The 27,865-nt window shown below is 42.7% G+C and overlaps 1 protein-coding gene across 2 annotated transcripts; it reads right to left on the minus strand.

Annotated features, from left to right (window-relative positions):
* On the minus strand, positions 1-27,817 carry tshz1 (teashirt zinc finger homeobox 1; the record flags this gene model as incomplete). 2 transcript variants are annotated; one of them, XM_083925438.1, is made up of 3 exons in its annotated part: positions 27,764-27,817; positions 27,214-27,309; positions 1-3,332 (listed from the first exon to the last, which is right to left on the minus strand). In XM_083925438.1, the coding sequence occupies exons 2-3, from the start codon at positions 27,251-27,253 to the stop codon at positions 1-3; spliced, it is 3,372 nt and encodes a 1,123-aa protein (XP_083781564.1). In that variant the 5' UTR covers positions 27,254-27,309; positions 27,764-27,817. The 2 variants fall into 2 exon arrangements, with proteins under 2 accessions (XP_083781564.1, XP_083781565.1); XM_083925439.1 differs by lacking the exon at positions 27,764-27,817 and having other exon boundaries at positions 27,214-27,349.
* Positions 27,818-27,865: the final 48 nt, after the last annotated feature.

Here is a 27,865-nt window from a genome sequence, read left to right on the forward strand (position 1 = left end):
TCATTGTTTGTCGAACTTTTCCAACTCTTTCACAAAGATAAGATGGTCCTCTGGCGACTTTCCGTGTGTTTTGCAAAGGTGCAATTTGATTGCATGTTTGCTCACAAATGTCCGATTGCACAGTTTGCACTGATATATTGAGCCAGTGTCTTCTTCTGTAAGTCCAGAGGAACTAAAAGTCTTGTCCTCTATTTTGCTGACTGCTTGCTGCTCTATTAAATCTATGGAAAGCTTTGAGAGGTCTTTCAGGGTAAACCCAAGGTGAGACTCCAAATGGTGAATGTAGGAGGAGGGAGTCCTGAACTGGGAAGCACAGTCACTGCACAAAAACAGAGGTTGGCCAGAGTCAATATTTTTTAGGAACTTTGTACTCCCTGTCCGTTTTAATTGATATTTTACATTGGCCAGCCAATGTGAGATAGTAGTCATGGACAGACCAGTGAATTTGCAGATGTGGACCCGTTCCTGGGGTCCCAAGTCAGTGATCACAAGCTTTCCCTCAGGGGTCTCCCTAAGGCTAGAGGCAAACTGGGCCTGGAGAATCAGGATGTGCTGGGGATTCCAGTTCGACTGTCTGCCCTTCCGTCTTTGAATGGGAGACAGTTCCTCCAAGCTGTCCTCAAAAGCACAGCCATCAAGGTCTGATTTCTCAGAGATGGAAGAAGGGGTCGTGGACTTTGGTGTCAAACGACCCGTAAGATTTTTTACCATGTCTGAAATATCCATCAAAGCATTCTCCCGTAGAGGCGGAGATGAAGATTGTGAGAAATCTTTGAAAGCTGTTTTGTTGTTGATAATGCTGCCATTGTTGTTTGGTGGGGAAGTACCCTTAGGTGTACCTCCATTGGAGTTTTTTGATTTTGTCAAGTCCATGGGCTGATCATCCTCATCATAGTACTGACTCACAGGCTCTGCAGACTTAATCTGAGCAGAGTTGCTGTTGATCTTATAAAGCATTGCAAAGGGGTCTACAAAGGGGGTTGCCACTTTTGAAGCTTTCCCCAAGTGGCTGTTCATGATTGACTGCAAAGCACTGAGAGGGCTGACAAGTGGTTGTTCAGGTGAGTGATCAGTGATGATGCTCAGGTTATTGCCGCCATTGCTTACATGCTTTTTTGGTGAATCAGTCTCACTCTTTATTTGTTTCTCAACTTTACTCTCTGTCTGCTCTCCTTTGCCTCTGGAGTCAGTCTGGTTCTCTGCTGTAGAATTTCTCACTGTATTTGAGCTGTTTTCTGGAATGGATGAGGCCTTTTTTTCCTTAGGATTTGGCAATGGAGACTTTGCAGACCTGCACTTACTCTGTACAGGTTTTTCCTCTTTTTCACTTTTTACTGAGGTTTTCCCTGTCACTTTTTCAACCAGCTCCTCCATGGCCAGCACATTGCTCCTTTGACTTGGCGGTGGAGAGGGACTATTTGGTGAATGGATCAGAGTTCCTAAATCAGAGGACAGTACCTTCAAACTGTTGTTGCTGAACAAAGGTTGAACTTGTGCGCATGACGGCAAGGTTGATTTCAAGGATCCATGTAGCTGATAGGCGGCATGAATGCTGGGGTATCCACCCCAGGTGGGTGTGCCTGTTTGGGCCTTGCTGATTGCACTTGAAACTGTATTCTCTAAAGATTTAAGGATGTCCAAGCCACCTTTAGGTGCCTCTTCCAAGTCTTCTTCTCTTAGATATTGGTAAGATCTGGCCTTTTTAGGCTTATTAGCTTTTTCAGGAGGATCTTCTTTCTCCTCTTTTATTTTTCTCTCTGGTTCCATCACAACTATTTTCTCCCCCTCTGCCTCCTCATCTTTCATTTCTTCGTTTTTCTCCTCAGGACTAGTGGGCTGTAATGGGGAGTCAGGCTGTGACTTCCCATTTGGTGCTGGGAGACGTGTGGTGGTCGGTGGCAGAGGTATTGACTGAAATTTATCCTCAATAACAGGATCAAAAACTAACTGCTTCCCCTTTTTAGAGGCGGAATTGGTTACTTTGAGAAAGTGCCCTGTCACCATCATATGTGCTGTCAGTTGTTGCAAGGTGTCATGTGAACTGCCACATTCCATGCATTTCAGAATTTGTGCCTTGCGTGCCTCAAACTGCCAAGTATAACTGGCACCATTTTGGTAACCATATCGATTGTTTGGAGTGACATAAGGATTGGCCACTTTTTGGTCTTTGGGAGACTCTCCCAGGAGTATGCCAGATGAGACAGACTCTGGTGAGCTTGGGGACATCATGTCTTGAAATGATCTTTTTTTGGTTGGGGGTACTAGCTTTGAGGTGAGGGCTGGCATTGGTTCTTTTAGAGGCACTTTCTGATAGTGTTTTGTTTTGATCATATGAACGCTGAGGTCTTGCAAGGATTCAAAAGAGTGGCCACAGTACATGCATTTAAGAACTTTCTGGGCATCTTCTTTGCCTTCCATCTCCAGCAGAGAACGCTTACGTGGCTTGGACCACCTCCTGCTTCGATCATCCTCGGTATCCTTATTGTCATCACGGTAGTGACCTGTCTCGTTCATGTGCACCGTCAGGCCAACCAAAGTATCATAGGCACCACTACAGTCCTTGCACCTAAACTTGCTGGCACCCGTGAACACAGGGCCATAGAGCTTATTGTTTTGCCTGTAAAGCTGCACGGTGCTGAAAAGGCTTGGCTCGGGAAGGAGCTGGTATGGGGTATGCTGTAGGGTTTTGGCCAACGCTGCCTGGTGCCAGTCATATGCTAATCCTCCTGTGCTGCCAGAGCTTACACTGGTGCCACTGTTGCTGTTGCCCGACACTGATCTGGTGGTGGTACTGCTGATGGTAATATTAGTAGTGGCTGAGGCGTTGCTAGTGCTACATCTGCTCTTCAGATGGATGTTGTTCAGGAACCCATTGCTCCCTTTATGATTGCTCCCATTGTCGTTGCTAACTGCATCATTTTTCCCTTGTTTACTTTTAAGCATGTCCAGAGCAATGCTTGACCAGGAAGCATCCGAGATCAGGTTTGCATAGACAGATTTCATTTTTGCCAGACTGTCCTGTAGCGAGAGGCCATTGATAGGCTCTGCGCTCTCCTCTACCTTCTCCTCTACTCTGTCCTCGTCAGTGAAGGAGGACGTGGTCTTAAGGTCCACCAGATGATCACTGGTGGTGCTGAGTGGAGAGGCGTACCCAGCGTCTGGGTTGGTGCCATTGCTGAGTGGAGAGTTTTGGCAGCTATAACGATCTCCTGCATCCTCATCATCATTAAAAAGATAGTCTGCATCATGGCCATCAAGGGAAAGGCCGTCATCTTGCAGATGTTCCTCTTCATCAATCTTATCCACTATAAATTCGTCCTCAGATCCATAAGCTGGAAAACACAAAAGAGCAGAAAAATTAAATTAGATATTGTTTATATATATCATTTTGATACATCAGAATGACACAGATTATGCATCTACCACCCTTACTATATAAAGGTGTTATGTGCAATAATCCTAAAGAGATTTTTGTCAATTGTCCCAGCAGAGGACACAGGTTTGCAATAATAAAGTGGCAAACATCCATATCTTGACAATGACAGATAGTCCTCTTCACGGCACTGCCTAATGGGGCTATTGAACACTACAGCTCAGCAAGGATTGAGAGCAGAGATGAGAACAGAAATGTTTATGCTTGGTTTAAAAAATAAAAAAAAGCCAAATTTTAACTTTTAAAGATAACAAATCCTCAGCAAAGATGAAACGTATTAATCGTGTCTGTTACTTCCCAATAGAAATACATTTATGTCTCTTGACAATTGAAAAAAAAGCAAGGAAGAGGAAAATATGCCTCACTGATTGCTCTGTTAAAGACTCACTTTGATGTTTCTTTCACAACATATACTGAGTGATAACAGTGCATTAATAAGATGAATGTACTGCAAATGTGCAAATATTTCAGTATATTCATCAAATATATAACATTTTTCCTAATGAGCAAATTGAAATGCCAGAGCACTGTCTATTTTGCGGCTGTATGTGGACCAAAGATCTTTATCTGACTTTGATTTGCTCTATTCTTCCAACATGCCACACATTCTATGGATTCACAAGTAAGAGATAGTGGAGGAAAATGCCAGCTGCATCAGTGTTGCCAAGCCATGGTTGGCTGGAGTCAACTTGGCATTGGCTGTGGAAGTCCTCACAGCGTGATGCTAGGAAACGGCCAGTGGACATGACAAGCCATGTTGTTACTGCCTGTGCTCCCAGAGTACTCACAGCTTCAAATGTGCCATTTTAATATAAGACAGAGAGATTTATAGGATCATGGAAAATGGCTGCCCACTCTGTAACTGTCGACAAATTTCACGAATCATTTGTTTTGAAAATTATACATCTGCATTATAATCCCTTTTAACCTCCAGATGACAAAGATTTTAAAAAAAGAAAGACATTTTTCTCTACAATAGTAGAAAGACAAAACGGTTTACATATGATCCTGGAACCAGATTAAGAGACATATTACACAGAGGCAGCGAGTGGGAAAACTAGAGAGAGGGTTACATATGCTAAGGCTGCTCCTCCAATCCATTCTTCGTAAGATGCTTGTCTGAGGTGCCAGAATCAGTCTCCAGTGAGGAGGCAGATGTGCTGTCAGCTTCAAACAGCATGTAGCTCTCTATCCCATAATCGGAATGGACATAATACCTGATGTTTGTGAGATGCCAGTTACTGCTGCCTGGGAAAAGCTGAAGGTCCAACAGCTGCAACTCTCAGCCTTGCATGTGTGTGAAAGTGTGTGTGAGAGAACGTACATTCTCAAATTTGCAACTTTCCTCTTCTTAATTAAACTATTCCTGTAAAATTCTCTTTGCTCTTAACCGTAAGCCTGCTATGATACACAGGCTACACTGAAATCATTCACTTGAGTTAGTCACTAAATTAGACGCCAATGCAGCTGCACAGCTTTCTTTCAACCTGCCCACTGTATTGAAATAAATGCAAAACTGAACCTTCTCAGTGTGGCAAGAGTAGTTTTAAAGACAAAGCAGCTTAGCTGACAAAGTGAGAGGAACCTGAAAATCACACACACACACACACACACACACACACACACACACACACACACACACACACACACACACACACACACACACACACACACACACACACACACACACACACACACACACACACGCACGCACGCACAGCACAGCACAGCACAGCACAGCACAGCACAGCACAGCACACCAAGGCTAAATTCTAGTATTTCCCTGCCATCCTCCTTATGTTGCCTTGACAGGCATCAGTGTCAAGAGTGTGTCAGTGTCGGCCCGAGGTGTCAGTGTCCACGCAAACAAGCCAGAGAAGAGGTGGGAGGGGAAAGTAACAACAACAAACACAAGTCAGCCATTTTTTTTCACCCCCCTGCTCGAGCCTCCTCCTTCACCATCTGTGTCAGAAAAGCTGCGGGTGCCACCGCCGGCTAATAAGGCAATCAGAGATGGAAAAGATGCTGACACGGCGGCTTTCGAGCGTCACTCAGAACAAAAGAGGAAGAGGAGAGGGAGGGCGAGGGGGATAGGGAGGGGATTAAAACGGGGGCGGAGGGGAGGAGTGGGGGAAGGTGTCTGTTGTGGTTGTCAGTCAAAAACGTAAGCCCACTTTGTGCTGTCAGGGAGGATAGGGAAGAGAGGGGAAGTTGTGAAAAGAGAGGAGAAAAGATGTGTTTAGGCCAGCGAACAAGAGGGAGGTGTGTGTGTGTGTGTGTGTGCGCGCGCGCGTTTCTCACAGAAGAAAACATGACAGGGAAACAAGTTAAACACCATCCGACAAACTAAGTACGAAAAATCAGGAGAGAGTAAGTACTGCAGTGTTTGTGAGTTTGTAGGTGTGTGTAAGATAGGTGTGGCTGATCACTTGTGTGTGTGTCAAGTGTCATAGCGTGTCAGGTGCATGCAGGGATGCAATGTGGCTGGCGGGGGGGTGTTGGTGGGGGCCAAGCCATCTGCGTCTGGAGAGGAGCCTGTCAGTATTGTTGTGCCCAGAGTCCAGGATTTCCTGCTGCAGACAGGTGACACCACAGTAGGACACCCCCCCCCCAACCCAGTCTCTCTCACACACACACACACACACACACACACACACACACACACACACACACACACACACACACACACACACGCACACACACCTCTACCCCAAACTACATCCCTCCCCCAAGGCAGTAAGCTGTGTGAGGTGTAGTTGTGCGAGTGTGTGCATTAGTGTGTGTGTGTGTTTGATTTCCTGAAGGCCTACTGGCTCTGACACCACATGCAAATGAAACTGCGGGTGTAGCCGAGTGTGGGATAGCAAATATATCCACTGACTCCTTCAGTCAATGTCACCTGTTAATGACACTTTACATATACTGCCTTATCACAGGATCAGAATATTCCACATTAGTACAAACACACACACACAGGGTTGCACAAATTCCTAGTCTTGCTCATTAACACGCGCACACACACACACACACACACACACACACACACACACACACACACACACACACACACACACACACACACACACACACACACACACACACACACACACACACACACACACACACACACACACAAACACACACAAACACAAACACCTTGCTTTTTGTAGAACAAATGCGACTGAGCTCAGAAAACCATTGTGAAAATGATATCCTTGCTCCCAAAATACATATGCATCGATCATGCAAAAAAGTACACGTTTAGACCTTGCTATCGAAAACTCAGCTGAAATGTTTCCATAACGAGTATCAAAAATTTGCACTGAATGTTTTTTTTTTAATTCCTTAATTGGAGATTTACTGATTTAAATCTTAGTTTTGCCAATTGCAACTGAACTTTACTTGAGTAAAGTGTGTGCATGGCTGCTTTTGTTAAACCATTAAACATTTGAGAAGAGTTTGGCATCACTTCTTAGGGTAAAAAAGCTATTATTCTTCAAACTAAGGTATCAAAAAAGTAAAATAAATGAATAGTATTTCATCACCGCAAGTATGTAACACCCAGTTATTACAATTTTAAGTTACATTAAGTCTGACTCAGACAGCAACATATCTTTATAATAGTGAGAAACCCAGCAACACTTGACCAGAGATAACGGAAGACCAGGTGAGACAACCGTAGAGCATGACATGGCACTGACACAATCAACAAAAGTTTTTAGTCCCCCCCGCACACACACACATACACACACACGCAAACACACAGACACACACACACACACACACACACACACACACACACACACACACACACACACACACACACACACACACACACACACACACACACACACACACACACACAAAAACACACTTCCCCTCTAAACCTAAACCTTCATTTATTCATGTTGTCTGAGAGAAGAGGGCCATCCTGGCTCTCATTTGCGGTGCTAATGTCCAATTCCGCCAGCTTTCACCCTGCTGATTTACCCTGCGTAGCAGAGCGCAACATTCGGAGCGGGGCAGCCGGCCTCTCCCTCACACCGTTTAGTGGCCCTTCAAAACGGGAGCTCTGCCGTGGCAGTCTTATTTCTCTCTCCCGTTTCGCTTTGTCACCGGCCCCTCCATTCCCTGCCACTCACCTCTGATGGCTTTGGACAGGCCTGATCAGTGTGTGTCATTGACCTGTACAGCATGCATGAGTGTGTGTGTGTTTCAGCAGAGAGAAGGCTGTAAATAAAATGACATTATTATTTCCTCTGTCCTATCATGTAGAAAAGCCAATTATGGTAATGCTTAGTATGTCAGGCAATCTCTGTCCCTCTCTACTCTCCCCCATCCTCTTCATTCTTGTTCTTATTTTCTCTCTGGGATAGTCGTGGCTGTGGTTTCATAGGACCCGACACTCTCTTTGGACTACGCTGTGGACGACACACACTGAGGCAAACTGTCTACAACAGTCAATGAGAAATCATTCAAGATCTACATTGTCATTCCAAATTATTAGAAAGTTAGTTTGTTTATAAACTTGGCACTCATTCAAGGTTTCCTTTTTGTCTTTTGAGTTTCAGTTTGTTGCTTAAACTGAGGAGAAAAACTTGGATGCAGGGTAAAATTCCAGTGTGTGTTTCATATCGCCACCACCTCCCAACACAGTACAAAGTTACATGAGCCGTATTTCCATTCAGTGGTTAGGCAAATTTTAAGCAAGATAAAAAAATAAATGTGAATTAGGTGTGTTTCTATAAACTGGTTTGGAGCAAATAAACTAGGGTACAGCATTGTTGGTGCTCTCGGCTAAAACTGGCTGAAGTTTGCAAGTAAACAGAGCGGAAGAAGTAGAGGTTGCAAACCAGAAAAAAATTAGACGCCTTGGTCATCTAACTCATCTACGAAAGCTGATCGGCTGTTGAGTCATGTGAGTTAAATGTTACAACAAAATGTTGTGTCGCTATGTCAAAAGTTATTCGGCAACTATGGCAAACTTTTAGCGCATCAACACTTTTTCGACAAAGGCAAAACCACCTTAAGTAAGCGTGAAACCTTATTTGCGCGTACCCATTCAGCATTCAATTCTTTAAAATGCATGTAAAAATATATGAATGGAAATGTTGCTATTTAAAGCCACATATACCATGTATTAGCCATAATTGTATCCACAGCTTGCTTGACCAGACATGTAAAAGCCTACCTAACAGCCCCCCTCCAGTGGCCCCACCCTCCTCTAACCCACATGCAATAGTCCACCATATGGCACAATAGCTCCGGGGCTTCTAATAGCTCATGTGTCGTACAAATCTACCTTCTCAGCTTCCACGGCTCTTCCGGTTGGGGAAAACAAAACAGAACAGTCTGCTCTCGATGCTGGTAGTTACGTGCAGACACAATTTTAAATTTGAATTGTTTTCTCATTCTGTTACTACAAAAAGATTGTATCACTACTTTGGATTCTTTATAATAAGATAAATTAAGATGACCTTTTCCTAAACTTCTGACTGTCTTGGGGGCTTTCACATATGTTTCCAAGTAATTTGCAATTACTTGAACTCATGGATTGCTAATAGCTTTTTTAAATGGGTCACACTGACAGTGTATTTTACCTCTGGCTCAGCCTCATTAGTAGTAGCCTACAATGTGTGCGACTGAGAAAGACCAAATGATACCTGCTGACAGAAAAGATCGTGATGACAAAAGAAAGCAACAAACTAAGCACGAGTATCAGGAGAGAGAAAGCAACAAATCTGTAGTACTGCTGCCAACCTCAGTTCTTTCTTGAATTGCTTTGCAAGTTTCTCCTCTCTTTTTTTTCTCTCTATTTCTTTCTGCCCGTTTGTTCATATCTCCCGTGAGCCAGTTTCGACACGCCATGACAGTGACTGTGGTCTATAAATCACCTTTTCCCTGAACTGTCAGTGCCTGCTTGCTCTGAGATGAAACAACAGCCATTAGATCATCGGCACGGCAGATTCCAGCCCTTTCTGCTCTGCTGTTCAGCCAAAACCCCCCACGCCCAACAATCGAACAGAGCTCTTGTGCTGCATACACATTTCAAACCATCTGGTTTGTTTTCAGGCGGAGCACAGATAAAGCATTACTAATGCTAATTAAAGATGATGTGAGTAAGATTTACACAACCAATGCCAAGCGCTGATTCAATGTAGGCTGCATCAGACAGATGTCATTTGTTAAACAGATTCTTTCAGAGAAAATATTGTCACTTTCTCCACCATCCATAAGAAGTTAGCCTTAGCAAAATTTGTATTTACCATTCAGCTACCTGTATTGTCTTAATCTCTAATTAACTGTTATAATTTTATACTTCGGGGCACTGCACACATTTATTAATATTCAAGTTCTATTTTGGTTCAATCAAGGGTGGCTGTTACACAACACAAAATGTGTTCTGTTTAAATCGTAATGAATGAATCACAAAATTAACAAGCTAACAAAATAACACCGTTTCATCCTTTCTTCATAGATGCCACCTTTTGAATTCACCTGCATTACCCCTGACAGTGGAGCTTCCCCCGACTAAACAACAGCTGCTCCCATCGCCTAGCAACAACCAGTTGATGGATGACCCCAAAGATGGATAATTACCATAAATCACTATGGTTGTGTGGAGAATAGAAGCAGAAAATCATTGTAGAAAAAAACAGACTGAACCACACTTTAAACTAGTGTGTCTGGTGTTTCAGTTAACTCTCTTTGTCTTGAATCTGTTAAATTGTAATCATTGGAGGATTCTCCTGCTGGAAAGAACTGGTTGGCGAAACAACTAAAAAGTGGCACTGGATTTGTCTATTAGTGTTGTTTTGAGCTTTTCTTGAGAGTGGCCAGTGTTTCAGACTGTATGAATAGGAGATGTAAAATTAAACCTGATGAAATGACTCATGGGACAAAACCTGTCCTGCAGGAAGAAAACAAAGTGGGCAGAGGAAGGAAGAAAGGAAACAGCGAAGAATGAATGATGGCAACAATGATGAGTTTAGTGCAGCAAAGAAGGAGAGGGGTAGGAGGTTGAGAAGAAGCACAAAGAGGAAGTGTGTTGAACATACAGGTATGTGTATATTTATGCACTTTGTGTCAGAGTGAGTGTGTCGGAGAATGACAGAAGTAGACGGTGAGATACAGGGAAAAGGAGAGAATAAAAAAAGCAGAAAATGAAAGGGTGCAGGGCCAAAACAGGGTCACAACCTAACCAGTTCGGTCTAGCCGAGTCCGGTTGCACAATAAGCCATCAATCAACCTTCTCCACGCTGTCAGACCCCCTCAATTCACAGAGGCCATCCACTTTGTACACTGGTGAGGAACAAAACACAGAGAAGGGAAAAAAACAGAGGGAGAAAAAAAAATACAGAAACATGTTGGCACATACACATAGTTCCACAAATCTGATCCTTTACTCTCGGTGGGAGGGATACACCGTAAAGACACGCTCACACTAGAAAATGGCACAGTGAAATGCATCCTTGTGTCTTCGCAAAATATTTGGCTCTCAAAGCTTGCAAGCTAAACACTTGCAGGGTTAAGTCTCATTTATGCTCCCATTTTGTGCGTAAAGAGAGACGTACGTTGTCAACATTCTACCCGTCACTGCCCTCATACTTTGATGCATCCTTTACGTTGGAACGGACGTTGAGCAAAACATCCTCTAGAGTGAGTTGCTCAGATTCAAAAGTTACTCCATTAAAGTTTTGGGAAAAAAATTGTATGACAACAACAAACATGGCGACGATGGAGAAGATAACAATCCTGCGTCTATTGAGAAGGAGGCAAAATCGCAGGCTGCGATATCAGCGGTATCCCCAGTCCGCTTGCTAAGCGTCTTGTTGTGGTTTCAGACACAGCGGTCTCGAATCCACCTCCACTTCCCCTTTTGACGTCCAGCTCACATTTAGCCCGAACCCAATCTCCCCCTGCTGTTCTGTAGCACTTGTCGATCCCTGCAACTGGGCGATGTCACATCATATATATAGGGATAGTTTCTAACTAACTCGCACTCTCTCCTCAAATAATTCAGCCATTTAAAAAAAACTATTTGTGTAAGCTATTCATGCCACTTTTTTGTGCACAATGCCCAACACTGCCTCCACGATTTCCAGTGATACTGCAACATTTGGTCCCTATTGGACTGTATCCGCATACTTGCAGAAGACATGCAGAAATACGTGAAATGTACGCATCCATATGCGTATCTAACGTAGGGCATAAATGACCCTATAGTCGTTAACACGCTATTATGAATACCACTTGGTTTCTTGGCAAGACCCATCCTGCGAAGTAGAGCCGGACATATATATCGGCCGATATTGGCCTATCCCAGACATATCGGTATCACCGTATATGTGGTCTGATAATTCATTTTTACAGAACATATAATGCATTAAACAATGCTTGGGGTGATTTAGAAATGTGTATTTACATAGTGTGTCCAGCAGAGCATGGTCACCAATTGTCTGATACGAAACATACAGTACTGATCTTTATACAATATCTTTTTTTTTTTTTTTACAGCTTGCCATTTGATGGCGCCGCGCTGTCAAAGTTCAACAAAGTTGAACTTGATACAAGAAAAAAATCAACTGATTTAGCTGCAAAAGTTTACCGTTTTAAAAGCTAATGAGACCAGACCGTAGAAACAGTTAGGTAGTCTGATTTAGGACAGTGGGGTGGAACACATGTAGTTGCGTTTTTCTGAGTCAAAACATTTCATCAGCTCGTCTCTACTTGTATCTACTTCTTCAGTAATACATTCAAAAACAAACTTAACACCAGATATGCATCATAAGGCTGAACATAAGCACGCAGAGGACTTTGTGAGAACATGACCCCAGAGACAGACAAAGAAATCATGACTTTAAAAACCACAAAGTCACTTCAGGGAAATTAATTAGGACCTCAAACCCTCAGGGCAGGAGGCTGCTCAGGACAACCAAATGTCCCAAAACATTTTAGTGCTTTTAACTGCATGTGTCACCAGGGAAATTCCAGCAATTGTGCACCATCAAAACCGTTATCCTTTATGCATCGCCACATTTTCTTTTTCATTCTGCCCGTTGAAGTGACGAGTTAGTGCTGAAGTCTGGCGCTCCATTAAACAAAGTTCTACTGTTTCATTTCAAGACTAGTTTAGGATTTAAAGCTTGATGAATAGCATAGGGGCGTAACAAGAAAAAAATACAACAAAAGCATACGCTGAACCACACAGCAGTTTGGAGTGTGTATGTGTGCTAGTGTGGAGCTTTTTTTCTCCCTTTCCTGATGACCATGGCAATAAAGTGACAAAAGAAGAAATGATAGGAGGGAGGAGGAATTAGGGGCTGAAAAAGGGTCCCCAGAGAAAGTCAGTAAATTATGTACTGGGCTCTTAAAGTGGACTAGTATCAGTAGCCATCTCAGCCTGATTGTGTCTGTGTGACTATGCATGCCTGTGTGTGTATGTGTGTGTGTGTGTGAGAGGGAGAGAGAGAGAGAAAGCGTACAATACTGTGAACAGCTTCAGAGTCAGAGAGAGAGAGGCAGGAAGAGAGGAAGCAATCCTTCAACAGAGCACAATATCAGACTGCGGACAGACAACGAACGGCTGGAAGGTTCTGGAAACGAGAGAAAAGCCTACCTCCCTCACATTTCAGCTCCAAACGCCGCCTCCCAAAGTGCCCTCCATCTAACACTACCACGCACACACACTTACAGACACACACACATAAATGGCACCATAACTCTACATCCGCAATCAATCTCAGCTATGAAGAAGCATCCATCTTCAGTAATGTTAATGGGAGGCTTTTTAGGGTTGGTGTGGGTGGAGGACAGGGGTAAAACAGAGGGTATCCGACTGCGGAGCTGACCTAAGAGCAACGAGAGGTAATACGGGCTGTGCGTGTGTGTAATAGAGAGAGAGTAAATGAATAAAAAGAGAAAGCGAGAAAAGAGCTTTGTGCATTTGTACGTATGGTAGTGTATGTTTTTCTGTGTGTCAAGAGGTCAGGTGTGTGTGTGCGTCAGTGTGTGGGAGAGAGACTGATGGCTGTCAGCTTGCATCTGGCAGAGAAAATAAATTAGGCTTATGAAGACAAATGAACGGGCTATGGAAAGAGTAAACGGGGGGTGGAGGGGGATCACGACAGAGAGAGGGTAGAGGGAAGGGAAGGAATGAAGAGGAGGGAGACATAATGAAGGAGAAAGAGGGAAATTGTGAGTATGTGGTGGCATGGATATGAAAGGAAGAAGATGGAGTGGCGTTGCCAACTAAGAGAGTTCCTTTCGGCAGCCAGTGACCGTTCATTAATAAGGACGGGCACACAGACAGGCCTGCTGCTGGCAACAAGAGAAGCTTTGGCATGCAGCTTCTCTGCCTGCAAGGGAAACATATATGTGGGTGTATGTGTGGGTATGTGTGTTTGTAGGTCCAGAGCCAGCACGTTAAAATCCAGAAAATATAGTTTTTCTTGAAATATTTTTTAGAGTTTTACAGGACTTTCTTTAAAACACAAAATGCATTTAAAGCCACAATGTAGCTTGGATAGAATGTGTGATCACTGGGTTGGTATCTGTACTGGAAGTGCCTCTCAGTGTGTGTTTCCTCTGCTTGTGTGTTGTTGTCAGCGTGTATCCATGTGTGTTCTATCTCCGCAGATTTGTCAGTGTCTATCCCATGACACACTCCCCTCGTTGCGAGTGGAGGAGAGCTCTCGGGGGCTTTGTCACGCGGCGGTCTGTTCTTTTCCTGAGGCCTGGCGCCCCTTGTTTGATAAATGACACATGTCATTCTGTCAGCCCCTGCCATCCGGGCTGGGAGGCCCCAAGCTGATGTATGGCCGCCCAAGCTAAGGGAAATCAGAGTGTTTTGGCAGCGCCCTGAGAACATGGCCTCTTATAAGGGATACGTGTCTGTGTGTTTGTGCCTGTCTGTCTGTGATACTGAGTGCATGTTTAATTGTGTGTGTATGTGCATATTACTGAGTGTCTGTGTACGTGTGTGTGTGTGTGTGTGTGTGTGTGTGTCTGTGTGTCTGTGTTTGTGTGCATGCTCTCAACCTGTCAGGCGGACGGGCAGAGGGAGACAAATCATCGTCATGGCTGCCCCAGCTGTTCCCCAAATTTGGTGCGAGGAGAAGAGCAAGGGATAAAAATCCTGCCGTTTGAGTTTTAAACGGCTGATGCTTCCCAGAAACGGGACTGAGTGAGAGGACAAGAGGAGCTGAACACACACAAACACCAGCCGAATAAAAACTCCAATAGGAACCGTGCCAATCCCAGAAGGAAGCAACAGACAGCCAGAATCTTGAAAACAAACATGCCTGCACACACGCGTAAATACACATGCTTCAAACCTGCATATACGTAAACACATGAACACAAACTTTGGACAAGGCATTTGCACCTTAACCAACATTTAGAAGCTGGCAGGCAGTCGAAACAAAACCTTAACCATGTTTACAGAAATGTCAGACATTTAAAAAAACCTGCATCTTCCAGTCTGCTTTCTGCTTGTGCTTGTTTTGACATTTGCCATAACTTGATTAACCTTAAACCTAAAACTAACTCTCATCGGACTACCAAACATCGCCAGATTTGTTGGTTAGAGTTTCTTAAAACATCCTCATTTAACTATCTCCAGGTCCAGACGGTCCTTACAGCTACATACCACACACGTGCACAACACTTCACTGGTGGAGGACAGTCCCACCTGGAGGTTGTGAACTCTGTATGACCCCATGTGATGGGGCCATTCTCCCTCCCTCCTCTCACATGGAAAAGAAGCGGGAGAAGGAAGAAAAAAAAAACAGCGTCATTAAGCTGTGAGTGATGAGTGGCAGCCATGGGTGACATCCTCCCCTCTCTCCTTCCCTCTCCTCCACTATCTAACAGCTTTCTCTCTCTCTCTCTCCCTCTTTTTTCGTCTCCATTGCCTTGATACTTTTTCTCTTGCTTTATTCACCTCTCTCTCCATCCCTCAACCCCTCAAGTCATTTCTCTTTCACTCCTCTGTTGCTTTGCCTCCTCTTTTTCCAACCCCCCTTTTTCTCCCTGGTTCTTTTTGTCTGCTGTCACTCTCTTTTTCTCCTCTTTTTTTCACCCCTTTGTACCCCTCCTCACACACACACACACACACACTCACACAATAGTGCCTCACCCAGTCCTGTCTAGCTCTCTGGCCCCGGACATGTAGACACTCAGCTCCTCCATACATAATAGATCCCAAATATCAAGAGGAGGGGTGGGTGCACATTTCCATCCGCTCAGGACTGGGCCATCAGCGTGCGTCCATAGTAGCTCCACTGTCTGGCAGCGCGAGGCTAAAAATGTCCGACTCTAGTTTTAAAATAGTTTTAAGGCGTCCTATGAATATGTGAACTTTAAAAAAAATACTCAGACAGGCCTGTGTAGTCATGCGTGTTAATTTCCTGTCCTATGGAGAACACAGTTTAGCACAAGTTTTTAAGCTCTTACGTGTCCTGAACCTCACAGCACAATGTCATATCTTGTCTTTTTGGAAAAAGAAATACAGATATGAGATTTCTGTTCTGCTTCCAACAACCAGGGATGAAGCCCCCGTTCCAAAATAGCATTAGCTGTACGGTATCTACCATAATATCTATAGTAATGTGAATATGACTTATATGTTATGGCAGTTAATACAGCAGAATAGTAGAAACAAGCACAGCTAAGGTGATACCAGAGAGGTTTCTGTTCTCCAACTTAAGGCTCCAACTATGAGGCAAGGCAGGGAATGAATGAAGTGACAAACTGAGAAGATGGAGAGGAAAAACAGATTAGTTAAGTAAAAAAAAGTATGTCACACTCACACCTAGAAATGACTCATACACACCGGGAATGTGTCCATTATTGGACTCCGAATGTGAGGCCAGACAAATTCCAAATTTACTGTAAGTTTTCAGCAAGATGACAGATATATTACACAGACCTTAGCAAAGGTCAAACAGCATGCAGTACCCAAAGTATAAGGTATGGTAGAAGGTGGATGAAAATACTGCTAAATGGACAAAAATGGACCAGTTAGACAGGAACCAGAAACCTTTCATGGATGGTATTTTGCAGGAGGGAGCAAACAAAAACAAGTAAAAAATGTTCTAGGTTTTGAATGGATATAATTTTTTAGTAGTAATACCATAACATTAAAGTACTGCACTGCATATTGCATTGGCTAGTCATATACTTTCTATCAAAATCCCAAAAGGAATAGTTCAACATTTTGAGAAATGCACTTATTCAATCTTGTTGATAGTTAAGATTGATATCACGCTCATGCCTTTATGGTATGAAGCTACAGCTAGCAGCTGTTCATTTAAGCTTGGCATAAAGTCTGGAAGCAGCTAGTTTGGCTCTGTTCAATGAAAGGATGTAAGGGGGGTGCGTGTCCGTTTGGAGCATGTGACTGTTCAGAATTTTACAGCTTGATCCAGAGATGTTCTGTACCCCGTTCAGTTTTCGGAGTATCGAAAAAACAGATTGAAAATTGATCTGAATGGAAATGGGCATGGCTTACTGTATATGGATAGATTTGTTGAATTGAACTTTGTTTCTGAGACTTATGATTCAAAAGTTACAGGAAATATTACAAAATACAAAGTGCAAATTCCACCAAAATCGACAAAAAGCACATCACTGGGTCACCAGTAATACACCTGCCACTTGATTGGATAACCGGTTGATTACACACATACAATATATGCCTGTGCTTAAAGTATTGCAATATATTGAATTGCAACCCCTGTATCATGATACATATTGTATCACCAGATTCTTGGCAATACACAAAAACAATAATCTCTGGTTTTATAGGGGGTTATGTTATGACAATTTCTAGGCCTGGAACAGTAACTTTTCTTTTTTGACAACACTCCAGTTAAGTAACTTGTAACTCCAGCTGTCATATAAATGTAACGGAAAAAAAGTTACAATACCTAGTAACAGTATTAATTGGAAATACTCAAGTTAAGCACATCACAACTGTATTTTTCTACAGTTCTTACTTGAGTAAATTGACATAGTTACACTACACAACTGGCTACACCAGATATCATTCATTGTTATATTAACAGCAACGTTTAATATTCATGCAGGCTATCATACAAGCATTATTCAACATTAAAATGTTTTCAGGGTGGCTAGTTTGATGCAGTGCCAGTCCTGTCATCATATACCATCAGAGAGGCAGATGGACCAGAGATAGGCAAGTAAACAGTGGGGTCAACTGACAGGCAGAGACAGGTGATCAGAAACAGATGCTCAGGTGGACAGTGAGTTAGACAGAGCTAGTTTGCTGTACGAGGGGTGAGTGACTAGAGAGACACACTGACAGAAGAGACGTTCGGGTGCACAAGAGGCCTCCCGCTGTTCTCTCTGAGACAGACGATTTAGAGGGACAGAGCTGAGCTTATACCCCCCCTGTGATTGTCACTGTCTGAGAAAACACGGCAGCTCAGGAAAGATTTGGGAGGCATTTTTTGGGGGTGGCATGTGGCGCTGTTGAATCGACTGGGAGCCAGAGACATTATATCCCCTTTCAACTGCCTGTCAAGCTGACGACTGTTAAGTGATTACTTTGTGAAACCCTCACCAAATTGTGGTCAATGGGTTTCTTTTAAATGTTAAGAGTCAAACAAAAATGAAGAGCACCACAGAAACAAAATGTGCTTTGATTCTTCTCCTGTGCAACATGCTTTATGGGAATGGAAATGTCTATTGGAAAATATGTGACAGTCATGTGTTCAGACTTCAAAGAAGACAACACAAGACTTGAACTGCCCTGTGACCTTTCAGATTTTTACAACTCCGTAGTGTGACTGCAGAATGTCGCGGAAATCAGACTTTTGCAAAAAGAGGTTTCTTGAAATATGAGAGCAAGGCCAGTGGGCCTGAAAGGGTATATTATGCTCGCCTTTTAAGATGTCGAGTTCATGTTCTTGTAACCAGTTCACTGACTCTTGAGCATCCGGTGAGAGAGAGAGAGAGCGATAGATGAGGGCAAGAGACACGGAGGAAGATGAAAGAAAATATGAGCAGTGTAGAGGAGAATTGAGTCAGTAAGATAGAGATTGATGACAGATAGGAAGATGAGAAAAGGCTTACAGGGACGAGGAGGGAGGGAGGGAGGGCTGGCGGTAATCCCCCCCAAAAAAAACGTGGAGAGAGAGGGAATAGGCCCAGATAAAGATGAAGAGGTGAGGGGAGGATGGCAGTGGCACTACACCAGGCTGCAGCATGACCTTCCCTCAGTGTCCGCTCTCAAGGACAAAGTGTCATCTATTAACTGTATCCATTCCCAGATGGCTTATCTGCAGTAAACTAGTGTCCAAAAAAATGATATTCATTGCTTCTCAACCCACCTTATCAGTTAAATGAACACTCCTTTGGGAATAGAAATTTCCACCCTCTGACTTTCGTCCACTTGCACACACCGCTGTTTGGATATGCTGAGGCCAGCTTTTATCCCTGTAATAAAAACAAGTACCTTTGTTCTCATGATATACAATACTGCTTCTTAACACGCTCTACACGCAGTACAACCAAGACTCTCTTAAGAGCTATGAAGGGAAAAAGAAACTTTACCACTAGCTACTGCTTAGTTTGCATATGTTTGATTAATGTTAATGTTTTCCTGATGTTTACAGGGGGATTATATTCAAAACACCAACAGTGTACAGATACCATGTGCATGAATATTTTAGCCCATATCTAGCCTTTGCCTTGGCAACCACAAATAAAAAAAAATACACTAATTTTATTTTTAAGCCTCCAGCCGTTTTAGGGTTGCTTTATAGTTTGGCGTGAAGAATTGATGCAACCCTCCATTACAAAGTTTACACTTTCCTGTTCTGAACTTTAATGGAATTTCTGCTAAGATACAATAATTCAGCCAAAGAGCAATGCAGTAGTTAGTGCCTTGAAATGACTCTTATTTCTCTTCACTAGACAGCTGCTACAATTGTTTCAAGTCCTTCTGCAAATCGTAACTATTATGAGTACACTATATTTAATGTGGATCGGTCACGTCTGGCCGATAACTCAGCTTATTTAGGGTTAGTAGACGCCCCAGCACAGACACGGATTGATGTCTATCTAAAACATGATTATTATCTTTTTTTCAAGGGCATGGAAAGGTATCTTTAGGCCACAAGGAGACAGGTAGGTGGTTTCTAAAATTATAAAAGTGTTAGCAGGTTCCTTTTGTTGGATTAATGGGAAGCCAAAACTCCTTCAAATCATCACACTGGAAAACATGAATTACACATACTTTCAGCCAGAGTGCTACAGAGAGCAGTTTTATTATGAGATGTGACTGAGAGCAAAATTGTGTATTATTTTGTCCCTACATGTGAACGTAGCTTTGAAGATTAAGGATATCTACCTGGCAACAGCAAAGCAAGTGAATGTGTTGGCGTGCAGTTCTGCAGTAGAGCACACGCGCATATAATCAGCGGCTAATAACATGGTGGGAGTCGCTGCCCCACCATAAATCAATAGGAAAAATAATTGCTAATACACTGGTTATCGATTAGTGTGCCCGCCATGCTCTCATTTTCTAGGGCGACCGTGGCTAAGCGCTAAAGCAGTGACAAGGGTAAAGTGTTATTTCTCAAAAAGGCATACAGACAGACAGCTGGGCAGGAAAAAATGACTACAGGGCCTCGGCAGTAATTCTTAATTGACACCTGTCAGAGCTATGGCAGCAGTCACAGCTGCTGCAGGAGAACGTCTACCCAAGTCCTGTTCATCTGTCACTTTTAATACCTTTTCTTCACAGCCCTTCTTTCTCCCTCCGTTGTCTTCTTCCCCTCACCCACACCCTCTCTTACCCACCCATGCTTCATCCCAGATGTTCAAGGCTGGTTAACAGAAGCAGCACAACTTCAGGGTCGGGTCGTACAGGGCCTCCAGTGGCAAGTCATACAGCTCAACAATGTTCTTTAATGTTTCATTTGCGGATCAAAGGAAGTTTTTCGGTCTTAGCTTAACTGACTGAGCCCTTGACTCAAGTATCAGCAATATGAGATTCAATAAAAAAGGAGTACTGAGAGAAATTTAAACCTCAATGCGCCTGCTATGGTGGCCATGTATCTCCAGCCTTATCTCTAGCATGATCATCATGATTACTGCAACAGGCGCCGCGTCAGTGGCAATTTCTGATACATCAAGTGCAGCACACACAAAAAAAGAAAAAAGGACAAAGAGTAATTTCTGAGATCACCCAGGCAAAATGCATAAACAAATATCCAAAGCAGAGCAAAATGTTTTTGGCTTCGGACAAATTAGATCACAGCAGCCAACACTGGCTTACTCTGTCTCTGAAACATTGGCGTCTGTCTGCCCTACAGAGCATCAATCATGCACAATACATGCAGATACTCGGGTTTAACATTACATTGGAATTGATAACTAAAAACATAAAGTGCATTTATGCTAAAGTACTTAGTTGACAGACATACAAGACAGCTGTATTGCAAAGGAAATATGAGAAAACAGAAAACACACTCTAGACTGGAGGCTCCCCTGAGTACATGCTGACCTCTGAGTGTACCCTGGACCTCCCGTCTTCTTGCCTTAAATCATCACTTCCCATTTTTCTCTTTCTTTCCTTTTTTACACACTGAGCCCAATTCCCTTTGTCTTTCTTCGTCTGATTCTTAACCAGATCGAATTAACAGAGAAACTGTCGGATAAATGTTTGTGTGAAGAAGCACATGCAGCTGGCTCCCTTTGGGTGTCTAATTGCCCACAATCCTTTCCTCCTTTCCTGTAGAAATAGCTTGAATATTCCAAAATGCGCAGATCAATTAATAACAAAGAGAATTGTTGGTTGTTGGATACAAGGGTGAACACATTTTCAGCTCGTATATACATATTAAACAAAAACAATTTATTTTATAAACCCTGTGATTTCACCCTCATTTTCTCAGTAGCAAAACTTTGCGTGTGCGCTTTACAATAATCAGCAACTTGTGGCCTAAACCCCTAAAGGAGAAGTCATGGGAATGATTTCATTCCTGTTATTATTTTTTACATCCCCACTGTACATTGTGGCTTTTGTTGTGCAGCTGTTTTGACACTGAGCCAAGATATCTTTCCGAATGGAAAACAGACTGAAAATCAGGGACAATAAATACGTGCAGGATGTGTTTAAGAGTGAGGATGCTAGTGAGTAAAAATGACCTTGTTTTCTTTACTTCTTTGTCAAGGCTCCTCGTGTCGTGCTTGAGCGAAAATCCAGGTTTTCCTGCTTCCTCTGAACCTCATTAAGCTCTGGGATAGTTTTACCTCGCGGCTGCAGCACTGAATGCCTTTACATCGTCACCCTGCTGGCGAGCCTAATTCCCACATATTTTCAATCCGACCCTCTCTTTTCCATAAGAGCAGTCATCGATCTTCATTTGTCACTTAACCTCCACGAAGATGAGGACAGAGAGTGTAGTTGTGCGAGTGTGTGCATTAGTGTGTGCGTGTGTTTGATTTCCTGAAGGCCTACTGGCTCTGACACCACATGCAAATGAAACTGCGGGTGTAGCCGAGTGTGGGATAGCAAATATATCCACTGACTCCTTCAGTCAATGTCACCTGTTAATGACACTTTACATATACTGCCTTATCACAGGATCAGAATATTCCACATTAGTACAAACACACACACACAGGGTTGCACCAATTCCTAGTCTTGCTCATTAACGCACGCACGCGCGCACACAGACACACACACACACACACACACACACACACACACACACACACACACACACACACACACACACACACACACACACACACACACACACACACACACACTTTTCACTTCAAATAACATCGTTTTTTCTCACAGTGCAGCTTCAACTCCCGACAAATGTCATTAAATACGTTATCAGAAACATCACGATAAAACCAACACAAGGTTCCAAGGCGACGGCTTCTTAGTTGACAGGTGCCGTGAGCTAAATTTCTGCAGAGGAAATACAATGCAAAGTAACAACAACAACAACAACAAAATGTATTAATGCTACTCGACTTAGAACTTTGTTCCTTCCTTTCTGTCAAACAAACCAAAAAGCTGTTACCAGAAAGATCAGAGGGAAAATGTTTCACATTCAATGGAAGGCACATACATTAAGCTATTCTTTACCTATTAAAAACTACTCGCACTGCATAGTATGACTATTTATAGCGAGAGTTCATGGACTAAACAAGAGACTACAACCATTCATAACCTTTACAAGTCATACATTTTGATTTTTTCCGTCACATTACAAGCAACCTCTGCTGTTGAGTGTACAATGGAACAACTGGGGATGGGTGGACGAGAAGTGGCTAACACCAAGTTGATTATATCAAGGCAGCTTGCAGACTTGACACCTTGCTGAATTTGTAAGCATTAATCGGTGAGGCCCTGTCACTGATCCGTCAGCTACCTGGATAATTAGGGACCACAGCTAACGATGCTGTCGGGAAGAAGGAAAGCTCAACTTCTCCCCCACCCACAAGTCATAATTAAGACACTCCTTTTTGCGTTGAGGTAGTGATCGTGGCAGTAAAGGGGAGATCTGTTTAGGCAACCACTGATGTCAGTGGAGAAGCTTACAAGGCGAGGTACTGTCTGTGCATCCAGTTCAGCGTGTACCTCATTGTGGCTTCAATCTGGACAAATGTTGCAGAGCGCTTTAATTAAACACATGCTGAGCTAAGCTATACAGACAGATCATTAAAATGTAGCACTGAAGTCTGTTTATTGGAGACGCCGAATCACATGTATTAAAGAAATTAACAGCATCCACAGTCTCTCACTGTAAGCTGAATACTTGATTTATGTTTAGAGTGCTAAATTTTCTAATTAGTGGCATCAGTGTGTGAGTGGCCGAACCAGCCAGTTGCCTTACATTTCTATCACGAGGAGACAAAAGGCAAACTAATTACAATCTTGAGCTACGAAGGAACACATTTCCACACAGTCATGTTTGACAGTATCACAGCATGTCACTTTCTCTCCCTTCATGACCCGTACTAATTCTGTCAGTGTAGAAGCTGCTCTCTCTGCTGTCAGTGGAGATAAGAATCCAGCACAAGATCAAATAATTCTAAACTTAAACATCTAAGAGTGAAAGGAAACTGAGTGAATTTCAGTTTTCCTGCCTAATTCAACCTAAGAACAAAGATGTCTATCCCATACACTTCCAAACCTGTATGCTGGTCCACCCCACTGTGGATTGGTCACCCACAGTTTGCCCCGCCTCTTCCTGTGTCTCAGTAAAATGAAATGTTGTGCAGGATAGGTCATAAAAAAAATGGTATTCTTTTTGCAGGTAGACCTTTTTAACTCCTGTGGAATAAATTCAGCACAGTGTCACACTGTAATCACACTGACGTGTTGAATGATTATTTGACAGATTCATTACTTAGAGTGACAGTGTTTGATTTAAGATACTGTGGCTGGTAAACTAAAAGCGAGAGTAGACGTGCAGCAATATCATTAATTTTCAGACAGCAATCCAAACAGTGACCTCGGTATCAAGGCAAATAGAGAATTATGGCCTCTTTGTATGTCTTCTATACAATACAATACAAACTAATTACTGCTTATCTAGCCTTAATATGTTGTCATATTAAAATATGCTCACTTTATATCACTATATCACGCAGTTTTCTTTAAACAGCGATAAACACAGGTGTTGACTACTGCAGCTATGATTGTTTTTGATTAATCAATCAGTCTATAAAGCATCAGAAAATAGTGAAAAATGTACTTTTAAAGGTTCCCACATGCAAAGGTAACATTTTCATTTTTCCGACAGGAAAACAAAAATGTAAAACAATATGTACGATATTAAACAGAGAAAAGCAGCAAATCATCATGTCTGAGAAGTTGTTTTGATGTGATAAATTATGTGACGATTAACTGATTATCAAAATGGTTGCCCATTCTTTTTCTGTCGTTCGACTAATCGTTTCAGCGCCAACTTCGATTGCACCTAAGCAGAGGCAGTACTGGCACAATAACATTAGCTTTAACTTCAAATAAATTGTATATTTGTATAGTATTCAATTAATCCTGTAAATAAATAGCTGTCAAACTGTAGTAATATCCACCTACCTCCTGTATTTAAACAGCCCGTTATATTCATCATTCTATATTTTATTCAAGCACGGTTTGCGGTCTTTAAGTGTATATGTATATAAATGCTGTATATACACTCTTTATATACATACTTATATCTGTACTGTACATAGTAGTCAAATGTTTATGTTTACAGCGTGCTGTTGTGTTTACAAACTCATTACACTGTGTTATATTGTCTAAATCTAGAATGATCAACATGAGTTAAACATGTAAAACTCCTCATAGGAGGTAGAAAATAAAGTATTGGAACTGCGACTCAAAGTAAGTTTTGTTTCTCTCTTTCTACTACATTTTTATTTTCCTCATAATAACTTGATATTGCTGCATTGTTTACGTTGAGGTCCAATGAGAAATACCTCAAAACACAACTGCACTTCGGGAGAAGAGACAAGAAGAAAAAAGCGGAAAATGACGACAAATGACTGCAGCAAAAGTCTCTGCTGCTCAAATTGCACTGCACTGAACTCAACTGCCAAAACTAACAGATGCAGTAATGTGGTTCCAAATGAAGGAACACTGATGTATTGTCACTGGTCATAAACTAGATAGGGTACAGCGCCATTACAGGGTCTAAAATCATCACTGTGACTGATGAAACAGAGCCCATTTGAAATGGCATACAAAGAGCCATTGAAGCCTCTCCCTCTTTCTTTCTTTCTCTCACTCTCTCTGAGGAGCATATGCAACATTTTGTTTTAGTGCAACTCCAAAGTGACAAATCCAGGTTGTGGAAATATATGGTAATGCATTGTAACAAAAAAAAAATGGTGTACACCATTTCACTGAGGAAGGAGTGCCAAACACACAGCAGACACACTTCAATAGAGGTGTTAAAGAGTTTGGATTGACCATATGTCAGGCACTGGAAATGACATAAAGACAAAGGCTGTCAAGTTGGGATTGACCATTACTGCCTGTGATGCATGTGTCTGTCACAAAAACAGACAAATCAATATTCAAAGGCTGAGGCGGAATGGGGGCCACTTCAGAGTGACCAGAAGAGGCTGGAAAACAGAAGACACTTTCTTTCTTTTTTTAATGCTCACTATTTGTGGCAGAAGTATAAACTCACACTATTCACTTTCAGGCTTGTTCTTCAAACACATTTCTCTCTATCCATCACTAAAGCCTGGCGTCAATTAGAAATTACAGCCCCACCGAGTTCAAAGTCTTTCTGTCACAACCTTGATTAAGTCTGCTTAACCTCACATTTCCACCGCCTGCTTAACATTCTACAGCTGTTTTATTCGGCTTTGGTCATTACTGCACCGACTTCAAAGGCTCCTCTTTTCCCCCGTCATTTGAAAATGCATGTCAATCACACACATCGCCCAGGGACATCAAATGGATTCAGGCAAACATGCGATTCTCTCTCAGAACAGTTTGTGTCTGGTCAACTTAAAGACGACATGTAGGCATGACTGTCAGAGGGCAAAATGTGGGTGCTGAAATGGAAATTGTGGCATTGAATTCCTCCAGAAAATGTGAAATTATTTAGTTTAGCAGAGGGTCGTTTTTTCTGAAAAACTAAACAAAATAATGCTTGTTAAATGTGAATTAGTGCTTATCTTTTAACACTTTTGGCTCTAATTATTACACATGCTCATCTGAAAAACTTTCATTTGCATTTTTTATTTGATAATAACCAAGATTATGGTACTAAATAGTGATTTTACAAAAGTTACACTTATATTTAGATGTATTTAATGGTGCACCCTGTCTCTTATGACAGATTTACAACACTTCTAAGAGATAAACCCAGAGGTCAGGTGATGAGTTTGACCATTAGAAGTAACCTCCCCACATCACCCTGCAGTGTTTTGGGGCTACTTCTGTATGAGATGCTTCTCTGTGATCTCGCTATGCCCCAGCACCCCTCCTCCCTTGTTCCCTCCCCCTTGGGTATTAATCGCAAAGTATTTATCCCGCTTGAGAACTTTTTCTTTCAATTTGTCTTTTCTTTGCTCCTCGACGGGGGCAAAAAGTTATCCTTTGAGGGGGAGTCCAGCTGCCGGGGCGCATGCGTGTCTTTATGGTGAATGATTTACTGATGTTTATCGAGAATGAATAGATCAAAGGCAGTCGAATGACAGGCGATCAATCAAGCATCAAATCAAGGATGGCAATCCCAGAGCGGAACACAAGCTGAAAATACGCCACTTTTCTTTCTTTCTTTGATTTTTTTTTTTTTACTGGCACCAACACATCAAAAACGTTAGCCTGTAAAAACGAGATAAGATGAGCTTTGTTTGGAGAACTTGGATGCTGTAGAGGAGGATCAGCTTTAAAGCGTTGAGACTGAAGTGCGGCTGAGCGCATTCATTTCTCAAGAGGCTGAATTGGCATCGAAGCGTGGCTGCGTAAATGAAACAATACGGTTGCCAGTCAAACACGCCTTAGATTGGTAGAAATAAACTTATTATGGGCTGTTGAGATACTGGAAAACTACGCACACTGGCATTATGCCCGGCTCCACACTGATACACATACTGACTACTGTCTATAAGGGACCCTTAATGTGTCCTGCATCAGGCCTATACGCTGGTGTGTAAACTTGTCTTGATCCCTGGCTGTTTCTCGTGACTGTGGCAAGAATAAAGTGCGTGTTTCTGATGGATGAGAGGGGTGTTTGTTTGAAAGAGCCGTGGCTTACCTGCTGACCGCCGCGGTGCTTGCTGCTTTCTCCTCGGCATGCTGCTGCGAGACTTTCCGCTTGACTTTTCATGCAGAGATCAAAATAGCGGACAAGCTGGAGAGGAAACCCAAAAGGAGGAAATCAAAACCAGCAGCGTTTCCGCAGTTCTTCAGCGGGATGTGAGGATTAAAGTGTAGATCCCTCGCAGGGTGAAGAAGTCTCTTTTTATCGATGCAAAGTGGAGGTTTAATCTCTACTGATCGTTCTATAATCGGTGTGTCCGGTGATAAAATGAAGATCACAAATCATTTAAAAGCAAAGGGCGGCTCGTCCGTTAACTTCTGCCGATCACAGAAACTCATCGCTGGCTGGATCGGTGAAAAACTGGCTGAAAAAAGCTCCGTGCGGATCTCAGTCTATCAAGGGTTGGGGGGTACGGGCAGCTACCGGAGCTCCTCGTCGCGTTTCCATCAAAAAGAGGTTTACACCCCTCACTGGACTATTTTATACCTCTATTAACAGCAAAAGTGAAGAAAAACGGAGTTCCTCTTCTTGCGTTTTAACTCACTCGGCGGCGGAGACGAGTCCAAACTGCGCGTTAGTGTTTCGCTCCTTCCGTCAGTCCGTCCAGGTGCCAGCTCCGGTCTCCAACCTCCGCGACAGTCTTTTG

Source organism: Echiichthys vipera (genome assembly GCF_963691815.1).
Source record: "Echiichthys vipera genome assembly, chromosome: 13".
Classification (NCBI taxonomy): Eukaryota; Metazoa; Chordata; class Actinopteri; order Perciformes; family Trachinidae; genus Echiichthys; species Echiichthys vipera.